Source organism: Arvicanthis niloticus, chromosome 21 (assembly GCF_011762505.2).
Source record: "Arvicanthis niloticus isolate mArvNil1 chromosome 21, mArvNil1.pat.X, whole genome shotgun sequence".
NCBI lineage: Eukaryota > Metazoa > Chordata > Mammalia > Rodentia > Muridae > Arvicanthis > Arvicanthis niloticus.
In genome coordinates this window covers 48826222-48844483 of record NC_047678.1, presented here as the reverse complement: position 1 = coordinate 48844483, position 18262 = coordinate 48826222, and the positions used below count along the sequence as shown (strand labels likewise).

Here is an 18262-nt window from a genome sequence, read left to right as displayed (position 1 = left end):
AGTGGCACTATTAGGACGTGTGGTCTTGTTGGAGTAGGTTTTTCACTGTGGACATGGGCTTTAGTACCCTCACCTTAGCTACTTGGAAGCCAGTCTCCTCCTTGTAGCCTTCAGATGAAGATGTAAAATTCTCAGCTCTTCCTGCACCATGCCTGCCTGGAGGTTGCCATGCTCCCACCTTGATGATAATGGACTAAACCTCTGAACCTGTAAGCCAGCCCCAATTAAATGTTGTCCTTAGAAGAGTTGCCTTGGTCCTGGTGTCTGTTCACAGCAGTAAAACACTAATTAAGACATCCATCCACTTAGGCATTAGGCATGTCTATTAGTGTCATTCATATTAAGCTCATGTTTGTGCAGTCCTATTGGTGAGATTTTTATGGGTGTGACTTCTGATATTACTGGGAAACAAATCTCATAGAAAACTTCCTGATCTTCTTGCTCTTATAATCCATCCACACCCTCCTCTGCAATACTCCTTGAACCTCAGGTTTAAGAGTGTTTTGTAGAAGTATCCAGTAAGACTCGGCTCTTTTGATTGGTTTTGGTTTTCTGTTGCAGTATCTGTCTGGTACAAAGAGCAGTCTCCTTGATAAGAGTTGAAGACTACACTTATCTTGGGATATAAGGACAAATGTTTATAGATTATTATTTCTTCCATTAATTCTTATTCATTCACTTACCTGCAAAGTTCATGAACTTGTTTTTCTGTAGAGCGGGGTAGTATTCTGTAGTGGATATGTACCAAATTTTCACCATCCATTTGTTGGACTGAAGGACATTTAGGTTACTACCATTTCTAAGCTATTGTAAATAGAGAAGCAATGAACATCGATTGTGTTTTGTGGATTATGATGTCATACTTTGGGCCTATAGTTGGGCCACATGGCAGATTTATTTTTAGCTTTTGGAGAATTTTTCCCTTACTGATTTCCATAATGGCTGCACCAGTCTGCAATCTGACCAATAGTGAATAGGTTTTTTTTTTTTTTTTTTTCCTACACACCCTCCTGCTTTTCCTATTGATTCACTTACTGATCTTTGCTATTTGACTGGGGTAAAATTAAACCTGAAGTCTGTTTTGACTTGCATTTTCATAGCTGCTAGGGATGATGAACATTTTTTTTGAGATATTTCTTAGCCATTTATTTTATTCTTTTGAGAATTCTCTGTTCAGGTCACAGGCTCATTTATAGAATGGCTTTTGTAATTCTTTTAAAGTTGTTTATAGTTCTAGATATCAATATGTCATATATCTAGCTGGCAATAATTATTTTTTGCAATATTCCTCTTTACTCAGTTGATTGTTTCGCTGTGCAGAAGGTTTTTAGTTTTATGAAGTCCTACTTGTCATTGGTTGACCTTAATTCTTGGGTAAATGGTATTCTATTCAGACAGCCCTTTCCCACATCTATATTCTATAGGGTCCTGCCTATGTTTTCTCCTATTTGTTTCAAGTTAAGGTCTTTGATCCACTTAAAGTTAGTTTTTATACAAGGTGATAGATACAGATCCAATTCCATTCTTCTACATGTGGATATCCAGTATTCTCAGTACTGTTTGCTGAAGATCCTTATTTTTTTCCAACTAATGTTTTTGGCATTTTTGTCCAATTTTAGTTGTCTGAAGTTAGGTGTGTTTCTGTTTCGGTCATCAGGTTTGTTCCATTGGTTTGCATGTCTGGTTTTGTGCCAGTGCCATATTGTGTTTGTTACTATGGCTCTGTAACATATCTTTAGATGTGGAATTATAATTCTCCGGCATTGTTCCTTTTGCTTAAGATTGTTTTAGCTATCTAGGGAATTCATATAAACTTTAGGATAGTTTCTTCTATTTCTCTGAAAAATCAGATGAGATTTTGATTGAGATTTCCTGCAGGCAGGATTGAGTAATCTGGAGGGTTCAGGGATACCCACAAGAAGACCTACAGAGTCAGCTAACTTGAGCCCATCGAGGTTCATAGAGATTGAACCACAAACCAAAGAGCATGCAGGGGCTGGACATAATATATTTTGGTAGAATTGTCATTTTTCACATCATTAATTCTACCAACCCATAGCGTATAATATTTTTCTACTCTTTAGTGTCTTTATCTGTTTCTCCTGAGGTCTAAAGTTTTAATTGTAGAGGTCATTCACTTCCTTTGGTAGGTTTATTTTTAGATATTTTATTTCCTTTGAGGCTATAGGAATGAATATATGTGCATCATTCTCTCTCATTATGTTTGCTGTTGGCTTATAGAAAACAAAACCTATTGATTAGCATGACTTTGTTCTGCATCCTAACATATTGCTGAATTTGCTTCCTAGTCTTATAAGTATTCTGGCAGAATCTGGGGGATCTTTAATGTAAAGTATTATGTCATCTTCAAATTGGGATAGTTTGACTTCTATTTGTATCTCTCTAATTTCTTTATCTTGCTTTATTGTTCCAGCTACTATTTCTACTACAGTCTTGATAAGGAGTACAGAGTTGTCATGCCTGTTAGAAGTGGGTCTTCTTTGTATATAGACCACTGGCCTCTGTTGGCTGCACTTAACTTTGCAGATTGTGGTTTGTTCAAATTCTCTCAGCCTTCAAAGACTCCTCAAATTCTTCCCCTAATATGGCTAATGTTTTAGCTGTGGGGTGGCTCCCATGTGCTCTGGGAATGTGGGAAATACCCACAACACTGAGATTGGCACTGTTTTTGGGCTTTCGAGAACTCTTTAGTGTTAATCACCCTGCTGTGAGGTGCAGCTGTGAGTGTCATGTATTCCCCTTGTGATTTCAGAGTTCTTTGGCTCTACAGGATATAGTTTCTTTCAGAAATTGGTATACTCAGTAGTGCCTTGGGTATCATGATGATACTGAGAGATATTACAGTTCAGGGTTGTTCTTGGTTAGTGAGATATGTTCAAGATAAAAGAGGCAGGTAGGACTCTTTTTCCTTCATATGTATTCTAGTCTGAGCTGAGCCTCCTATGTATGTACCTTTGGGCTTGTGAGCAATGCCCCGTCCCCTGCTCTTGATAACTACCTCACTGGGCCTTCCTCATCTAGGAGTTGAAAAACAGTATAAATTGTGGCTCACTGACCTATAGTTTTTCCCCGATTGAGGCCTTTATAATAGGTCAGGTTCCCAGGGTAACTAGAGAGTCTGTGTCACAATCCTGGCTGGCATTTGCCTTGAGTCATCGAAAGACAAAATGAAAGTTTTCTTTATCACAGCCTGTCTGCTCTAAAGACCACTGTTTCACCGAATGCTGCTGAGTGAGACTGTAGTTGATGTGCCCTTGACCTAAGGCTGGGATTGTCCATTTCCGGCCTGACATTTTCTGGAAGCACTCTCTCTGCCAGCCTTCCTACCACATCCCTTGCCAGGGGCCAGCAAGGCTGAAGCTGTGTCTAGTATCTCTGTGTCATAAATCCCTTTTCCTGGACTTTTTGAGGATTTTCTGTTGAAGTCTTGAATTACTCAAGTTCCTCCTGCCTTTTTCTTATTCTGACTCTTACCATCTTACTCAGAACTTCACTTGATTTATGTATCAGGGGTCCTACTATAAATATGAAGTTTGCATTTATTTTTGTGGTTATACACGTTACAATCAGCATTCTGTAGGTAAAATCATACTGGAAGAATTTTTGTATTAAAGGCACTTTTCAGCCTTTCTACACTATCTTCTGAACAGATCATCCTGGTTTATCTTTTCTGCAATGGCCTCTGGCATGGTGGATCTTTCATTATACATCTTCCATCTTTGCTTATATGATTCTACTATGTAGGTGACCTTGTGTTTCTGCTTCAGACCCACTGCTTCGAAGAAGCAAAATGGGAGGTTTTCTGTTCCTTGGAGACTCCTTGCCACAGCCTTCATCTTATCAATATCTGGCATGAAGACCAGTGACATTTTGAGTGTCTTTCGTTAGCTCTTATCACCTTGAGAATTGACTAGCCCATAGTTGACTTAGAAAAATTAAACTCTTTTTCTCAAAGTGATTTTACTGATCTTTGATGTACATTTTAATGTTTTTGACTCAAGAACTTCAAAACACTATGTAGTATTTAAAATCTAAATCATCTCCAAAATATGACTTTGCAGTGTTTGTAAAGTAGTATTTGTATTAACTATATATGGATAAAGTATATAATATCTAGTTGTATATATAGAATTTGTAATCCAGAGTAAATATTATTTGTTGCTCTGTTTCCTTGAAATCTCCCCAAAGTAGCAAACCTCTATAAATACCGAGTTTTAAGTTTTGGGACACAGAAATATGGGGCTTTTAAATCTTTAATTGGATATTGAAGTAAAGGTAGCTAAAAATATTTAGTGTAAGGTCACCAAGAACTTACTTGGCATCTTGGTGCTCTAGGTGATGGTCACTCTTTTGAGGATAAGTCCCTAGACTGGGAGCAAATAAGATGTTTCTTTATCGTGTTTTCTTATTGTGTTAAGACAGTGGTTTTTGTTGTTGTTTGTTTGTTTTGTTTTGTTCAGCCCTGCAAACTGTATTCTTAGAGAATACAACTTACATATTAACATGTGGACATTTTCTCATCTTGAGGGAGGAAAAAGTTGAAGGATTTCATGAGCTACATTATGAGGTTGGCAGTAACCAAGATGAGCAAGAGGCGGATGCTAGGGCAGGGTTTGATGGCTTGTCTGCCTGCAGCAGATGTTGCTGTTGGCAGGGTTGTAGAATGATGGGTATGTGCTTGAAGATAATCGGATTTAGATTTTAGTCTTTGTTTCTGCCATGTGATCAAGCATGATTCTCTTTGTCAGGCTGGGGTACTTCCCTTGTAAAACAAGAGTCTTAGAAGAACTTTAAGGTTCTTTCTACTTTCATATGTCTAAAGTTAGTGGATAATGTGAATGAGAGATGTTTAGAGCAGGTCTGGGTGGTTAGTTTTCCCAGTTAGTTTTCATGGCAGAGCTGAAGAGGTTGGATTTGAAACAGTGGCCACTGGCTTTAGCATTAGAATGACAAAGAGCCATTGTTGACCTCAGTTATAGCAAGGTGAAATGAAATCTCATTAATAAAATCATTAAATAGGTATTGAGAAAATGCTGAGTGCAGAGTTATTTACATTCCCTACTTTTCTTTTGTTTGTTTGTTTGTTTGCTTTCCGGTAGTTCTTAGCTCTATCATTTTAAGGTCTTATATATGACTGATGCCATTTTTCAATAATCAGTGGAATTAATTTACAGATGTACTTCAGAAAGAAGGTGTTCATAAACCACAGGAAATGTCACTCTTGGTTTTTGCATAAGCCTTTGAAAGTACTATAGAGATTGCCTGTGGAGACTGTTGCCATAGGACCAAGTATTTGAACAAAACAGAAGTGCTTTTCCTCTCTTTGATGACATATAAGTTTCAATAGAACCCTGGAGAAGGTTCCCATATATTCTTGCATTATTTCTCTTTTTGGTTAATTTTGTTTATCTTCAGTTCATATTCCACATGGGACCAGAGCACACAAGAATTCTAAAACTGTGTGTGAAGCTGTAAATGGAAGTAGTAGTCTGTTACTGGAATTATCAGTCAGAAATGTGTATTTCCTGTAGTTCACAGCCAGTATGTGTCACCCTCAGGAAGATGTCAGCTGCTGGAGCATGGACCTCAAGGCTCTAAAAACCCTCCAGGTTTCCAGAGACCTTTGTCCAGCAGTGAAAGTGAAATAGGGTACTCTAGGTATTTGAGCCACTCAGAGTCTTTGACTGGAAGCCCTAGAGGGATTCACAGGCACTGACTAAGTAGAGATGACCACTAAAACTCATCCTCTCAGCATGTGATGTGAGCAAGGCCACAAAAGGGAACAGCATGTCCAGTCTTACCAGTTACCTCACCATCACACAATCCTCCCTTCCTGGATGACAGATCTTAAATTGTTAGTGGAAATGCACCAAATGTACAAGTGCAGCAGATTTTATTTATTTCTTCACCTATCACCACTTGTCTTTTTTTTTTTTTTTTTTTTATTCCCTTTCAGGACATTGTTTTTGTTTCCCCAGTGATTCAGTTTTATTGTGAGCTTTTAAAAGCAACGTTTGCAACCTGGGATCTCATAACAGTGGTTGTATTTTCCTCAGCTCCTGGTGATTTCTCTAAGTATCCCAAATGTGAGGAGAACACATAGATATATTTTCCCTTTTGAAACGTGTTCTGCATTCATCCACAGCCGTGTGGACTTACTATTTTTTATATATATAAAATAATTAACTGATGAAGAATTTTGAAGCTTCAGGAGCTGTGGAGAGCATTTAGTTCAATCCTGTTATTTTAGAAAAAGAGAAAATCCAGGTCTGGAGAATATAAACCATCCATTCAAGCTTAAATAACTATTTATTGCTATGTTTGGTTTGACCTTAGGTTACTTAGCCTTTAATTCAGCATTATTTTGGCTCTGTCATATGGCATTAAATAGTTTTTCATTTTCAAAATAAATCAATGGAATGAGTGCCTTATAAAATAAATGTAAATTGCTTTTGACAATAAAAAAATCATATATATCATATATATGTGTGTATGCCAACATATCCAAAACCTTGGTTTATCTAAAGAACATGAAGGCACAGGAAACTTAGGTAATTTATGTTCAGAGTAAGAGGTAATAATACTTTCATGGGGGATTCCTTTTCTTTCTAGACAACATTTCAAAAGCAAATAAATGTGAGAGCCAAGTCTCCTAACCGGCTGGCTGAGTGGCAGATAGCATATTATAGATTTCATTTTACTTTGAATGATCCGGTGATTGTCAAAGAACTCTGGCAGCTGTCACGTGAGCGTAATCAGCTCTTGTTACCATTGCAGTTTTGCTGCAGAAGCGAGTTATGCTGCTTTGAATTATGCAGATTTCTTGTGTATTGACTGAATGAAGAGAGCTAAACCATGTGTAATGAGCTACCACCTAAGATTAGGCCTGATTTGGGTGTTCATCCCAGTCAGAGAAGACTCTTGGTCAATGATTGGATTACCACTGTCCTGCTCCTGCTCATTGCCTTGGTGAAAGGTGAAATTCCACAGTGTGGGCAGGAATGTTGGTAAAACTGCAAGGAGCTTCATAGAAGCCCAGATTCTCAGACCTACCCTTCCCAAACCAACCGCATTGGCATGATTCCTAGGTGATTCTTGAGTATGCTAAAGTGAGAGGGGCCCTGACTTACTGGTACCTTTTATTAGTTTACTCCTTTTTACTAATTGCACAAAGATATCCATTGTGACTTTGGATGTGACATCTGCCTGGCAGAAGAGAATTGCTCTTGAGCCTTACCTTCAGGCCTTTCTTCAGCAAGTACTTGTTGAATTGGACTAGACACCAGGTCATGAAATTGGATCAGGTGCTTGGGGATGAAAAATGGGTCAGACACAGCCTCCCTTTGTTAGGCGCAGAAGTCCTCTCATCCTTGGGGAGAGGAAAATAAAAAGCAGATGATTTGCAGTACAATAGGATGAACTCCAGGATCCTGTACAAGGTGCCTCTAGGCATGGGAAGATTTCCCAGCTTATCCTGGCATGAGGGAGGGGAGAGGGAAGCTCAGGCAATGCTTGCTTGGTTGATATCTAGGGGGATAAGTAGGACCTAATATGCTTTCAATCGTTGTATATCAAAATGCCTCAAATACAGCAGCTCAAAATGTCCCTTTATTGTTGTTGTATAGTTTCTGAAATGTCAGAGCTTGAGTGTGTTCACCTCTCCATCTAGGGTGACATCAGTGAGGGCCTGGCCAATCTCTTTGAAGGTTAGTGTCATCACTGGGTGCTCCTGTCAGCTGGGAGGCTTGTTTCCCTCTCCTTGGATGTCAGGCAGGATACACTCAGCTTCTTGAGGTTATGGTTCCTCCGCAGGTTCATTCTGCATGGCGATCCATATTCTTTAAGCTGGCAGGAGAATCTCTTACTCCATCTGTTGAGTCCTGTCATGTTGCACCACCCAAAGAGTGGCTTTTGTCTTGTGATGCAGGTCACATTACCGCCTAGCAGGGCGACTCACCGAACTGAGCTGAGGTGCCAGTGCAGGAAGCTATGTTATGAGTCTTGAGCTGAAGGTGAAAAGGGTTTGGATCACAGACCGATAACCTCAATTTGGTGATCGTGGAGAGTCAGGAGATTGTTGGACATCTGTGCAGTCTTGCTTTGGATCTGTGCATGAAAACTTGTTGAGGGGAGATGTAGACTCGCTGACAGTTGGTTCGGTGGCTGAGGATGCTCTGTCTGGTGTGGGACAGGAACTACATTGGAACAATGTAGCTATATTTAGACAGGTATATCAGGGAGGACAGGCTAGGCGGGAAGGACAGCAGTGAGCATGCCAATGGTCATCACAGTCAAAGGCATGTTACAAGGAGACTGGGATGCCAAGGACACCTGTCTCCCTAGAGTGAGCCCATGACAGAGCCAGGATGCTATGGCTTATTTACCTTTAGCTAACCAGTGACTGGCACATAATAATCTCTCAATGGATGCTTGCTAAATGGCAGGTTGTCTTGGCTGTAAGACTCTTGTTTACTCTTCTCTAATGCGTCTTTCATGAGGGATTATGTTCATTTGAGACATGTTTCTTTAGTCAATAAACAATAGCAGGCCGACTAATTTAATTTTAAAGTCCCTGGATACATTATTAGCAGTTTGAAATCTGGCAAAATAACTGATCGCTCCCATTAGTTGAAAAGCTGCCATATGTCACATGCTGGGCTAAGGCTGTTCACCCACAGGACTGCAATCCTCAAAAAGTCCCATTAAGGAGATAGGACTTTCTGGAAGACAGACAGGAAACTGAGATCCATAGAGGTTAAAGAAGTCATCTGCCTGGCATCACCCAGATAGGAAGAGAAGCATTTAAAAGTTGAGCTTTTGACTATCTTGATTCTAAAGTTTGTACACAAACAGAACTCTCTCATTATGTGCAAAGAATTAGGTAGCATATGAAACCATAAGTTCACGGTAATGAGAACAGTGTGCTACTGGCACATAAATAGACAGACAGACTAAACAAACAGAAGAGAAAGCCAGAAATAGGCTGGAGTGCACAGATCTTTGAGGCTGATGGAGAGAGGAGGCTGTTCAGTAGGAACAGGTGAGTAGCTTCCTGGATAAAATGGCTTCACCTCACATTCTTTCCTAGCACAGGTTAGATTCTGATGGTTCAATGTAAGGGATGAGCCACAAAGGGGTAGTTTCTTGTCATCTTAGAATAAAGAGATTTTCCTAGCCTTTTATCAAATCTAAACATCATAAAGAAAAGGCTTGGTCATTGTATTTCTTAGAATAATAGAAAATTCCAGGACAGCCAGGGATATACAGAGAAGCCCTGTTTCACAAAACACATCATAAGCAAGATGGGAAAAGAAATGATAACCCTAGAAAAATAAAACACACACACACACACACATATATCACAACACACAAATACATACATACACACACACACCATACACACACACTGTATACACAACACACACCATACACACACACACACACACACACCGTACACACATACACACTGTACACACACACAACACACACACACCGTACACACACACACAACACACACACACACACCCATATTACATATACACATTATACCATTAGTAAATGACTAGTTTTCCTGTTTTATTAAGATCAAAAAATCGTCAGTCATTCCAGGGGGAAAAATATGAATAGAAAGGCATTTTACTGCAACGGGGATACAAATAATCTTTCAATCAACAATGTGCTCTCTAACCTCTTCCTCATGGAACAGAGGCTGATGTTACAGCAAGCATCCTTTTGTCACCTTGCCCTAAACCTCCAACTTATAGCACACACTACTGTCATGGATTTGGGAAACAAGCAGTCTTGTGCCCATGGCGAGAAGCAGCTGAGGAGAACTTAACCCAGCAGTGCTTAGCAACTCTGGGGTCACGTCTACTTCCATGGGCAGTGCCGTTCTACCGTCGCTCTGCACATAGGACTTACAGGTGTGCAGAGAAGCACACATGTAGGCTTTCACTGCAACATTGTAAACTTGGACAAAACAGGTTGGCTAACCACCTAAATATTTATTAATATGGAGCCAGATAAATCCTGACACGCACATTTATTGTAATGCTGTGCAGCTGTGGAAGGTGAGTAATGGCGGCTGTATAAAGCTTCCTTATAGGGAAGTCCTCTGTCAAATAAAGATGCCAGAGAAAACAGAACTACAGCAGGATGCCTTTGGAGACAAGGGCAGGATAGTAAGCACAGACAGTCATGTTTCTTTGTATTTTCACAGTGGAAAATTTGCAAGGTTGTACTTTAAAGTAATGAAAGTGTTTACTGCTTAGAAATGCCATGAGTTGGCCAGATGGGAGAAGGCAGGTGGGAATATTATATATCACTATATATATATATAATATAAATATATCATTATATACATATATATATAAAAGTTATTTTGCACTGAATCATCTACACACACATATATGTATATATGTATATATATACATATATGTATATACATACATATATATGTGGGGAGATCAGTTATTTTGCACTGAATCATATATATATATATGGAGAGGAAAGTATACCACTATACCACTTATATGTTGAAGAGCATGAACTCAACACAACATACATCACTCCCTTAACAAATGCATCTAGAAACACAACAGGCTAAAGCCTAGGTAGGAACCTGCACTTATGGCTGCACAAGCAATTGGCAGTCTGGTGTTGTCACATCAAACACTTTCATTTGCTCATCCGAACATGTTCCTTAGCGTTCCTGTGAAACAATGCCCAAGGTAAGTATGTGAGCAGGCAGAAATATTTATTTTGGTTTGAAGTTTCCGGCTTTCCAGTCTGCAGTTGACTGACTACTTTGATTGCAGGCTGGTCACAGGACACAGTACTGTGTGGGCAGAGCTAAGCTTCTTACCTCAGGGGAAGGGCAGGTGAGCAGGGGTTGGGGGTAGGATGACTGAGGGAAGGGTATGGTTGGGGAGGAGGAAGATGAGGGGACAGCATTCTAGAGTCACTTAGACTGTTCACTCTAAAGACTCCACTATCTCCTTGTAGGATTGCAGGCTGTTGCCTATGGGACCCTGAAGAGACACTTGATAGACAAATAAAAAAACTGATAAACTTTAACCAAATGTCTGTATATATTTCAGGTTATTTAATTTACCATTGCACAATGGTATTTCACAGCACAAACACATTCCAAAACAAAACAAAATAAAAGCAAAACAAAACACCCAGACCACAGTGTAGAAACGAGCAAGGTCCTTTGTTGAGACTGAGTTGAAAGCTTGTGCCACGATTGTATGCTGTTTGTTGAGCTTTAGTCCAAGGGCTGTGGTGGCTAGGGTGACCAGCCATTCCTGCTTGTCCCAGATGGACAGCCTTACCAGATGTAGCTCCTCTCATTGCTGTGTCCAGGTCAGCCCCAAGCAAATTGGAACAGTCAGTTACTGTTACAGGTTGCTGAGACACAGCCCAAACTTACGGGGGAAAATTTTGAGGACATGATTGCAGTCTGATAGCACTGAATCATCAAACTTGCTTTCTGTCATCAGTCACTAATTAGGAAAGATCTCGTGTAAATCACCTGCTAAATTTTCATCTCCTCTTTTGACAATTTGTTCTTGGGAACTAATCAAGAGGTGTGCATAACCGTATTTCCACAGGTAAATTAGAAGCTCACCCACACCCTTTTTATTTAGAGGATTTTCAAACGCAGAAATTCAGTTCTTCCATTTTAATTTCTCACATATTTTTGATAGGCAGCTTTCGTTGGAAAAGGCCACAAAACCATGTGAGTAAGATGTATGTCTAGGTACCTATTGTAAAATGTGCCTCACCTCTCTTTCAGTCAGTATGTACATAAATTAAAAACTAGCGTGCCAGTGTTTGCTGAGGGGTCTGCTTTAGCCTGGAACTTGTCCTCAGCGTGCTTAATAAATGCTTTGACTTCAAGGAAAGGCATAGACACATCTTAGGACGTTTGGGACTGTTTTATGTGTTTTATTCAATATGTATGGTTTTCTTTCTTTTTTCCTCATTCCCCCTGGGGTCTTTGAAGCCATTTGTCCAGTTTGGATAGTCACTGTGGTTACAGTTAGCTGACATTACTTTAATCTAGTACTGGTACAGTGAGATTAGCCCAGATAGCTGAGGAGAAATGGGAGCTGAGCTTGTAGTGGTGGGGCTAACCTCATCCAGTCAGCCACCCGCATGTGGCTCTCAAGCCCAGGTGTGGAGGTTTTTCTGCTTTTATAGTCAAGGCTGTTGAAGTGCATTTACTCTGGATTTATCCAATGAACAATGAGGCGGTATGAATAAACTTAACCCCTGAAAAAGTATGGTGGCACACACACCTCCCAGCACCCACTGGAAGGCACTGGTTCTGTGACTAATCTTTGGTTTCATGGATGTTCACAGATTTGCTACCTGTGAAGCCCCGTTTCCAGTGTGGAAGTAGTCTGATAGCTAATGCCGTCAACCTGATTAAGAAAACTAGCCTTTGCGACACATTTAGAGGGGTTATTTTGATCAGGTTATTTGAGGGAAGACCCCAATGCCATTCCATACCCTTGATTATAGGATGGCACAGAAATAACAAAGCTGGCTGAGCACAAGTGATTCTTGATCACTGATTCTTGACCCTGGATGCTGTTTGAACTGCTTCCCCAAGATCCTGCCGTCATGACTTCTTACTTCAATGGGCCAAATATAAACACTCCCTTCCTTAGTTGCTTTCATCCGGGTATTTTAGCATGGCAAGAGGGAACATGGTCAGTGCAAGCAATTATACATGAATAACATCTAAACCACGTTCTCTCTGTTCCAGGGGCAAAATGAAGAAGACAAGAGGCTGGGAGAGGGTGCCACACCACCTCCAAGCCAAGGTAATCATCACTGTCTGCTGTAGTACAGTTCTCAGGGAGCAGGTTTTACATGAAAACGGTTCGGTGCTTCAGTTGTTTTATACTTCTTAGCTTCCAGATAGAATGCTGTTGCCTCTAGTTCACTCATGGTCATACAGACTCGGGTGTCAACTTTACCAATAACCCCTCATGTTTGTAGACATAAAACTTATAAAGGAATACAAATCTGCAGCTCTTATTTTTGTGTGTTTGCTTTTTTGAGGAGCCATGAAAGAGGGCATTTCTGGTTTGTAAAATTTCTCCATTTGTGATAGAAAGTGGTATCGAGTTTGTCTCTATCTTCCTGCTTCTGTTCTCTGCCCCACCCCAAGATTGTTTTAATCATCTGATATTTGGGCTTGTTCACTCCTGATGAAACCATGATGGAGAGATGGCACATTTAGTCCAGAATGAATACTCCTCATGCTTATGCAGACATTATAGACTTTACATATTCCAGGAACATTTTTGAGACACTTTTGATATTCTCCTGATTTTCAGATACATTGAATTTAAGTCAACTAATACAGTTTGTGTTTTGTGGCTATTAAATTTTCTATAAAATGTAGTTAAGTATCCAACAGAATTTTTGCTGTTCTGTGGGAAGAAAGGCACATAAATTTGACAAAATGCCTTTGGAAAACTCTAAAAATAGTACAAATATTTAGTTGAGTAAGGGTTTTCTCTTATTTTTAAATAATAGAAACAACTAAAACATTTTGTAATTTTAATATTTCAATTTCTAAAAGACTGCTTATTAATTATTGCTTAATTTTGGAATATAATATTGAAAATCCATGACCTCAAAAGCATTTTTTTATTACATTCCAATATTGCATGTTGTTTTAAATGAATAGTCTTCTATTGCTGCCACCCCAGGCCTGTTGTGTTCTTTGCTGAAAAAGCAGATCAGGATGCAGTACTTTGATAATTATGTAATGTGATGTTCGGATCCATTGGAATATACTTCAGTTATACAACACTGAAGTTTTAGGAATGATACTGGTCTGTGCATGGCCCAAGCAGCAGGCTTATTTTCAACCTTATTGTTTTTTTAATTCTCAGAGATAGGCTGATATTTATTACCTTGTCATTTCTCCCCGGAGCCATATTTTCACACTAATGTAAATTGAGTATTTATTTTTACATTCTGTGGCTGTATCAGTCCCACTGGAAAAAAAGAAAAATAGGCTTTGATGAACAATTTAAATCTTTTCAGTTCCTCATGTTAAGGTATTTTTTTAATTTTCTTTTTCTTTCTTCTTCTTTCTTTTTTAACCACTTTAGTGCTTAAGTTCTGTCTAGACTCAAAGATTTGCTCCTCTCGAATACTTTTCCAGGTTTTATGCACAGTTGGCTTACCTTTTTGATCTGTCTGTGGACTCATTTTGTAGTTTATCACTTTATTCTCCAAAGCTTCTCACTGTGCTTTACTCTGCCCCAAATTCGACATTATTAATTGCCTCTGGAATACGCCTAAATGCTTAGAGGAAGGGTTAGCTTTGTTTTGTGTATATACAATGCTATTACTTGCTGATTATAATGAGAATATGGTCATCAGGAGGCTCTGGGAAACAATGTATACTTTTACTATGTTTGACTGAGTGGATGAGAAAAAGTTCCTATTGTCATATTATCATAGTATCTTAATGGAGATTTTTCCCACCTACAGATTGTAGAAAAAAAAATCAAATATTTTCTTTAGAATTCTTAAAAATCCGTAGAAACTTGGCCACTTATCTGGTATCTTAAAACTATGGGATGAGGAACTGTAGAAGGGTGGGCTGGGAGGTAGGTGATGCCAGGACTGTAAAAACATAAAAGTAATAAAAAAGAAAATAATAATAATAAAAACCCAGAATTGTGTATACACACACTGATATGTACACGTGTGTAGAAAATTGTACTGAATATAAACACATAATACTTTGTAGCAATTTTATATCCAATATATGCTTTCTTGGATATTATTACAGCATAATTTGAGTGCCTAACCTATGGCACTAACATTAAGCTAGCGTTTGCTAAAGGCAAGGGGGCTTTAAGTAACCACTTGGCTTATTCAGAACAAACTTCACTAGTTGGTGGTAAGTCCATGGTTTGAAGCTTGTATCCAACACGTTGTAAGGCTGAGCTCTTTCTACCCACTCTTTCTGGTTAGTATCTTTCTCTTCTGTGTAGGAGTTAAGATAAAGCTCTAGAGAACTGCAATATTGCTTGAAATGGGCTGGGGAAAGTAGCTGCTGGTAAGACACTAATGGTGCCGTGTATGTTCACATGTGTCCCCAGGGACAGGCTGAACGACAGTTTTCTGGAAACAGTCATTTTTCTGAGGTTTCTGTTTTGGTTCTTTTGAATACTCATTGCTAAAATTCTTCCAGGCAACTAAGCAAGGTAAATACCTTTCCTAGATCCATGTCCCCCAAAGAAGGTTTGTATCAGCACACATTCATTAATATGCACTTAACAATAAGTGTGTGTCACAAAGTCTAAGAATAATTCTTGTCAATTAATACATAGCTAAGGCCTGTCTGCCTTTATGTTTGACATCTCCAGAATAAAAACACTCCATCTCTTTGTGCACATGAAGGATCTGGATTTTTCTATCTTTAATTTATATGCTTCTTTAAAAACACTGTTTGATTGTATGTTAGGGGAGTGGGGGGTTTTTATGAACATAAAGCTGTGAATGAAGAAAGTTGTAAAGAAAATGTAGGTGTATGTTCATCCAAATTCAACTGTATGTAACATGAAATATTAACAAATAAAACTAGAAATAAAAACCCAACCAACCAACCAACCAAACAAACAAACAAACAAACAACAACAGGCCCTCAATACATGAACTCATCAGATCTGCGCCATGAGTTCAGTCATTGCTAGGCAAAGCTTATAGATTATTCACTGAAGAGGAGATGCAAGTCATTGAAAATTTATATATGGAACATGTAAGTTTCAATAGAAGTACAAGTTTAAAAGTAGTGATGATACTTTTGATTTACTAAATTTGAAAGACTTTTAAACTTCTGACTCCTCTCAGGATATGAAAGGAGATGGACTCTGGGCTCAAGAGCAGAGTTCTCTCTGATAATCAAAAGTGATAAATATTTTCTTTGGCTTAGAAACTCTTCATTTTCCTAATTAAATAAATATTCACATTACATGTATGTCAACCTTGAATATTGTGACACTGCTTATAACTACAAAAGTTAAAAAGGAATCTTCAATGCATTTGGTTTATAGGAAAAACACTGTGGCTTGTATATCTGTAGATAATTATGTCATATGTAAATTTGGAAATTTTAAATTGCCAGAAGAAAATCTGGGGGTCATCTTTAATATGTTAATATTTTTAGCACCATTCATTGTCTTTAAGTTGTTTAGTTTTAAAGGTGTATCTATAGCAGTTACTTATGGCCACAGCATATGGCTGGGTTAAGCCCTCCTGTGTTTCTGAATTACCCAGAAAAGTGTAACCTTCTCTTTTCCTTTGTTATATTTCTTTTTATTTTTTTGAATGCTGGCCTAACTTGGCAATGTTCTCTGTTGCACTTTGAGCTTCCTTATTCTATCTCTAAAGCCTTTTTCCCACTTCTACCATGGGGCGGCTTGTCTGCCATGTGCCTAGTTACTGACCTCCATGTCTAAGTCAAAAGGCATGGTGTCTACTCTTTCTCCTTTCCATATAACTTCTCAGCAGAGCTGCTCTGTGGATAATGAAATTTATATTAAGCTTTCTTCCAACTCCATTGTTAGTTTTTCTTTAAATCAATGAGAATAATAACCCTGAGAAGGGACCATATTTTCATGGCAATGTGGTAACAAAAGTGGAGCTCCCTAAAATCTTCTGTAATATGTGGGTGATGGCAAAGGGACCCCAAATATTATTTTTTGAGGACAAAACAGGTGACCATACTTCAGGACCTCAGTTACTTAATTTGCTTCCTGTTACTTAGGGACAACTAGCCACCCTCTAGAAACATCTATGATTACAGCTTCCTTGCATGGTTTGATGGTTTGAAGAGATTGGCTCCCATAGGCTTGTATATCTGAACACTTGATCCACAGTTGGTGGGACTGTTTGAGAAGGATTGGGAGATGTGGTCTTGTTAGAGGAGGTGTGTCACTGAGGGTGGGCCTGGAGGTTTCAAGGGTTCATATCATTTCTATTTAGCTCTCTCTCTCTCTCTCTCTCTCTCTCTCTCTCTCTCTCTCTCTGTCTCTCTCTCTGTCTCTCTCTCTGTCTCTCTCCCTCTCCCCCCCTCCCTCCCTCTCCCCACCTCTCTGCCTTGTGCTTGTTGGTCAAGACATAGTTCCTCGGTTACTGTTCCAGGGCCATACTGGTCTGTCTGCTGCCATGATCCCACCTTGATACTCGTAACGTTTTGGGGGCAGCGCGTAACTTGTAACGCGCGCCCCCAAAATCCCTTTTCGCCCACGAATAAGGACAGGAGGCGATACGGGTTTACTGCCACGAGGAACTTTTTACTACTGCACACGATAAAGCGGAAAGACCCAAGAAACCGGAAGAGGGTCCCTTAAATACACCCTAGAGTGACGTATTCACTTCTGAATGGCTGCTTGCTCACTACCCAGTATTACGCCTCGGGATAGGCCAGTGGTTTGGCGCTCTTTCTGCCTAGCAGCTGCGCAGAATGATTGTTTATTGCTGGGGAAACATGTGGCCAGCGCCATGTTGGAAAAACGCACGTGTGCAGCCACAGCGGCTCACTACAATAAACTCCCCTCTAAAACTGTGAGCCAATCAGTCTCCTTTTCTGAGTTGCCTTGCTTACAGCATCTCATCACAGCCATATAAAGAATAAGAAAGACAGTGGCATAGCCTTTCTTCTTTTGTCTTCTTTAGATGGCTTAGAATAATTTTAAATTAAAGAAAAGCTGCAGTTATGATATTACAGAAATAGGCATATGTATTCTGTACTTTGTTTTAACACTAACGGGTTGTATGGTCATGGAACATTTGTCCAGAACTTAGAAATGAACAATGAACATTGCCATATCATTGTGCATTAAATTATAGCCTTTATTAAGATAGAACCAGTGTTTACACACACACACACACACACACACACACACACATGCACATTATTTCCAAAATTTAAAATATGACTTTGACTTAGTGGTATATGTGTTTTCTTTTGATCTCTGTTTTTTAATAGAGCCCATACTTCTTACCAGCCATCACTGACCCTGTTCTCCACCATCTCTGTACCACACTCAGCATGATGTTCAAATTCCCCTTGCTTAGTTCAACTCATGGAGAGTCGTTAGAGTGTCGTTGGTTGAATGGATCCATTGATCTTCCAGATCAGTAGATGTTTTCATGTTCTTACTTCCCTTACTCTTCCACTGGAGTATGTAGGCTG

General features: G+C 39.3%; 1 protein-coding gene across 1 annotated transcript in view; it reads left to right on the top strand.

Moving 5' to 3' along the window:
• The window catches only part of L3mbtl4 (L3MBTL histone methyl-lysine binding protein 4), a 373346-nt gene that overhangs the window by 9283 nt on the left and 345801 nt on the right, over positions 1–18262 (top strand). The window contains exon 2 of the mRNA XM_034483726.2: positions 12800–12857. Within this exon, the coding sequence (XP_034339617.2) occupies positions 12800–12857 (58 nt within the window). The remainder of the gene's footprint in view (positions 1–12799; positions 12858–18262) is intronic.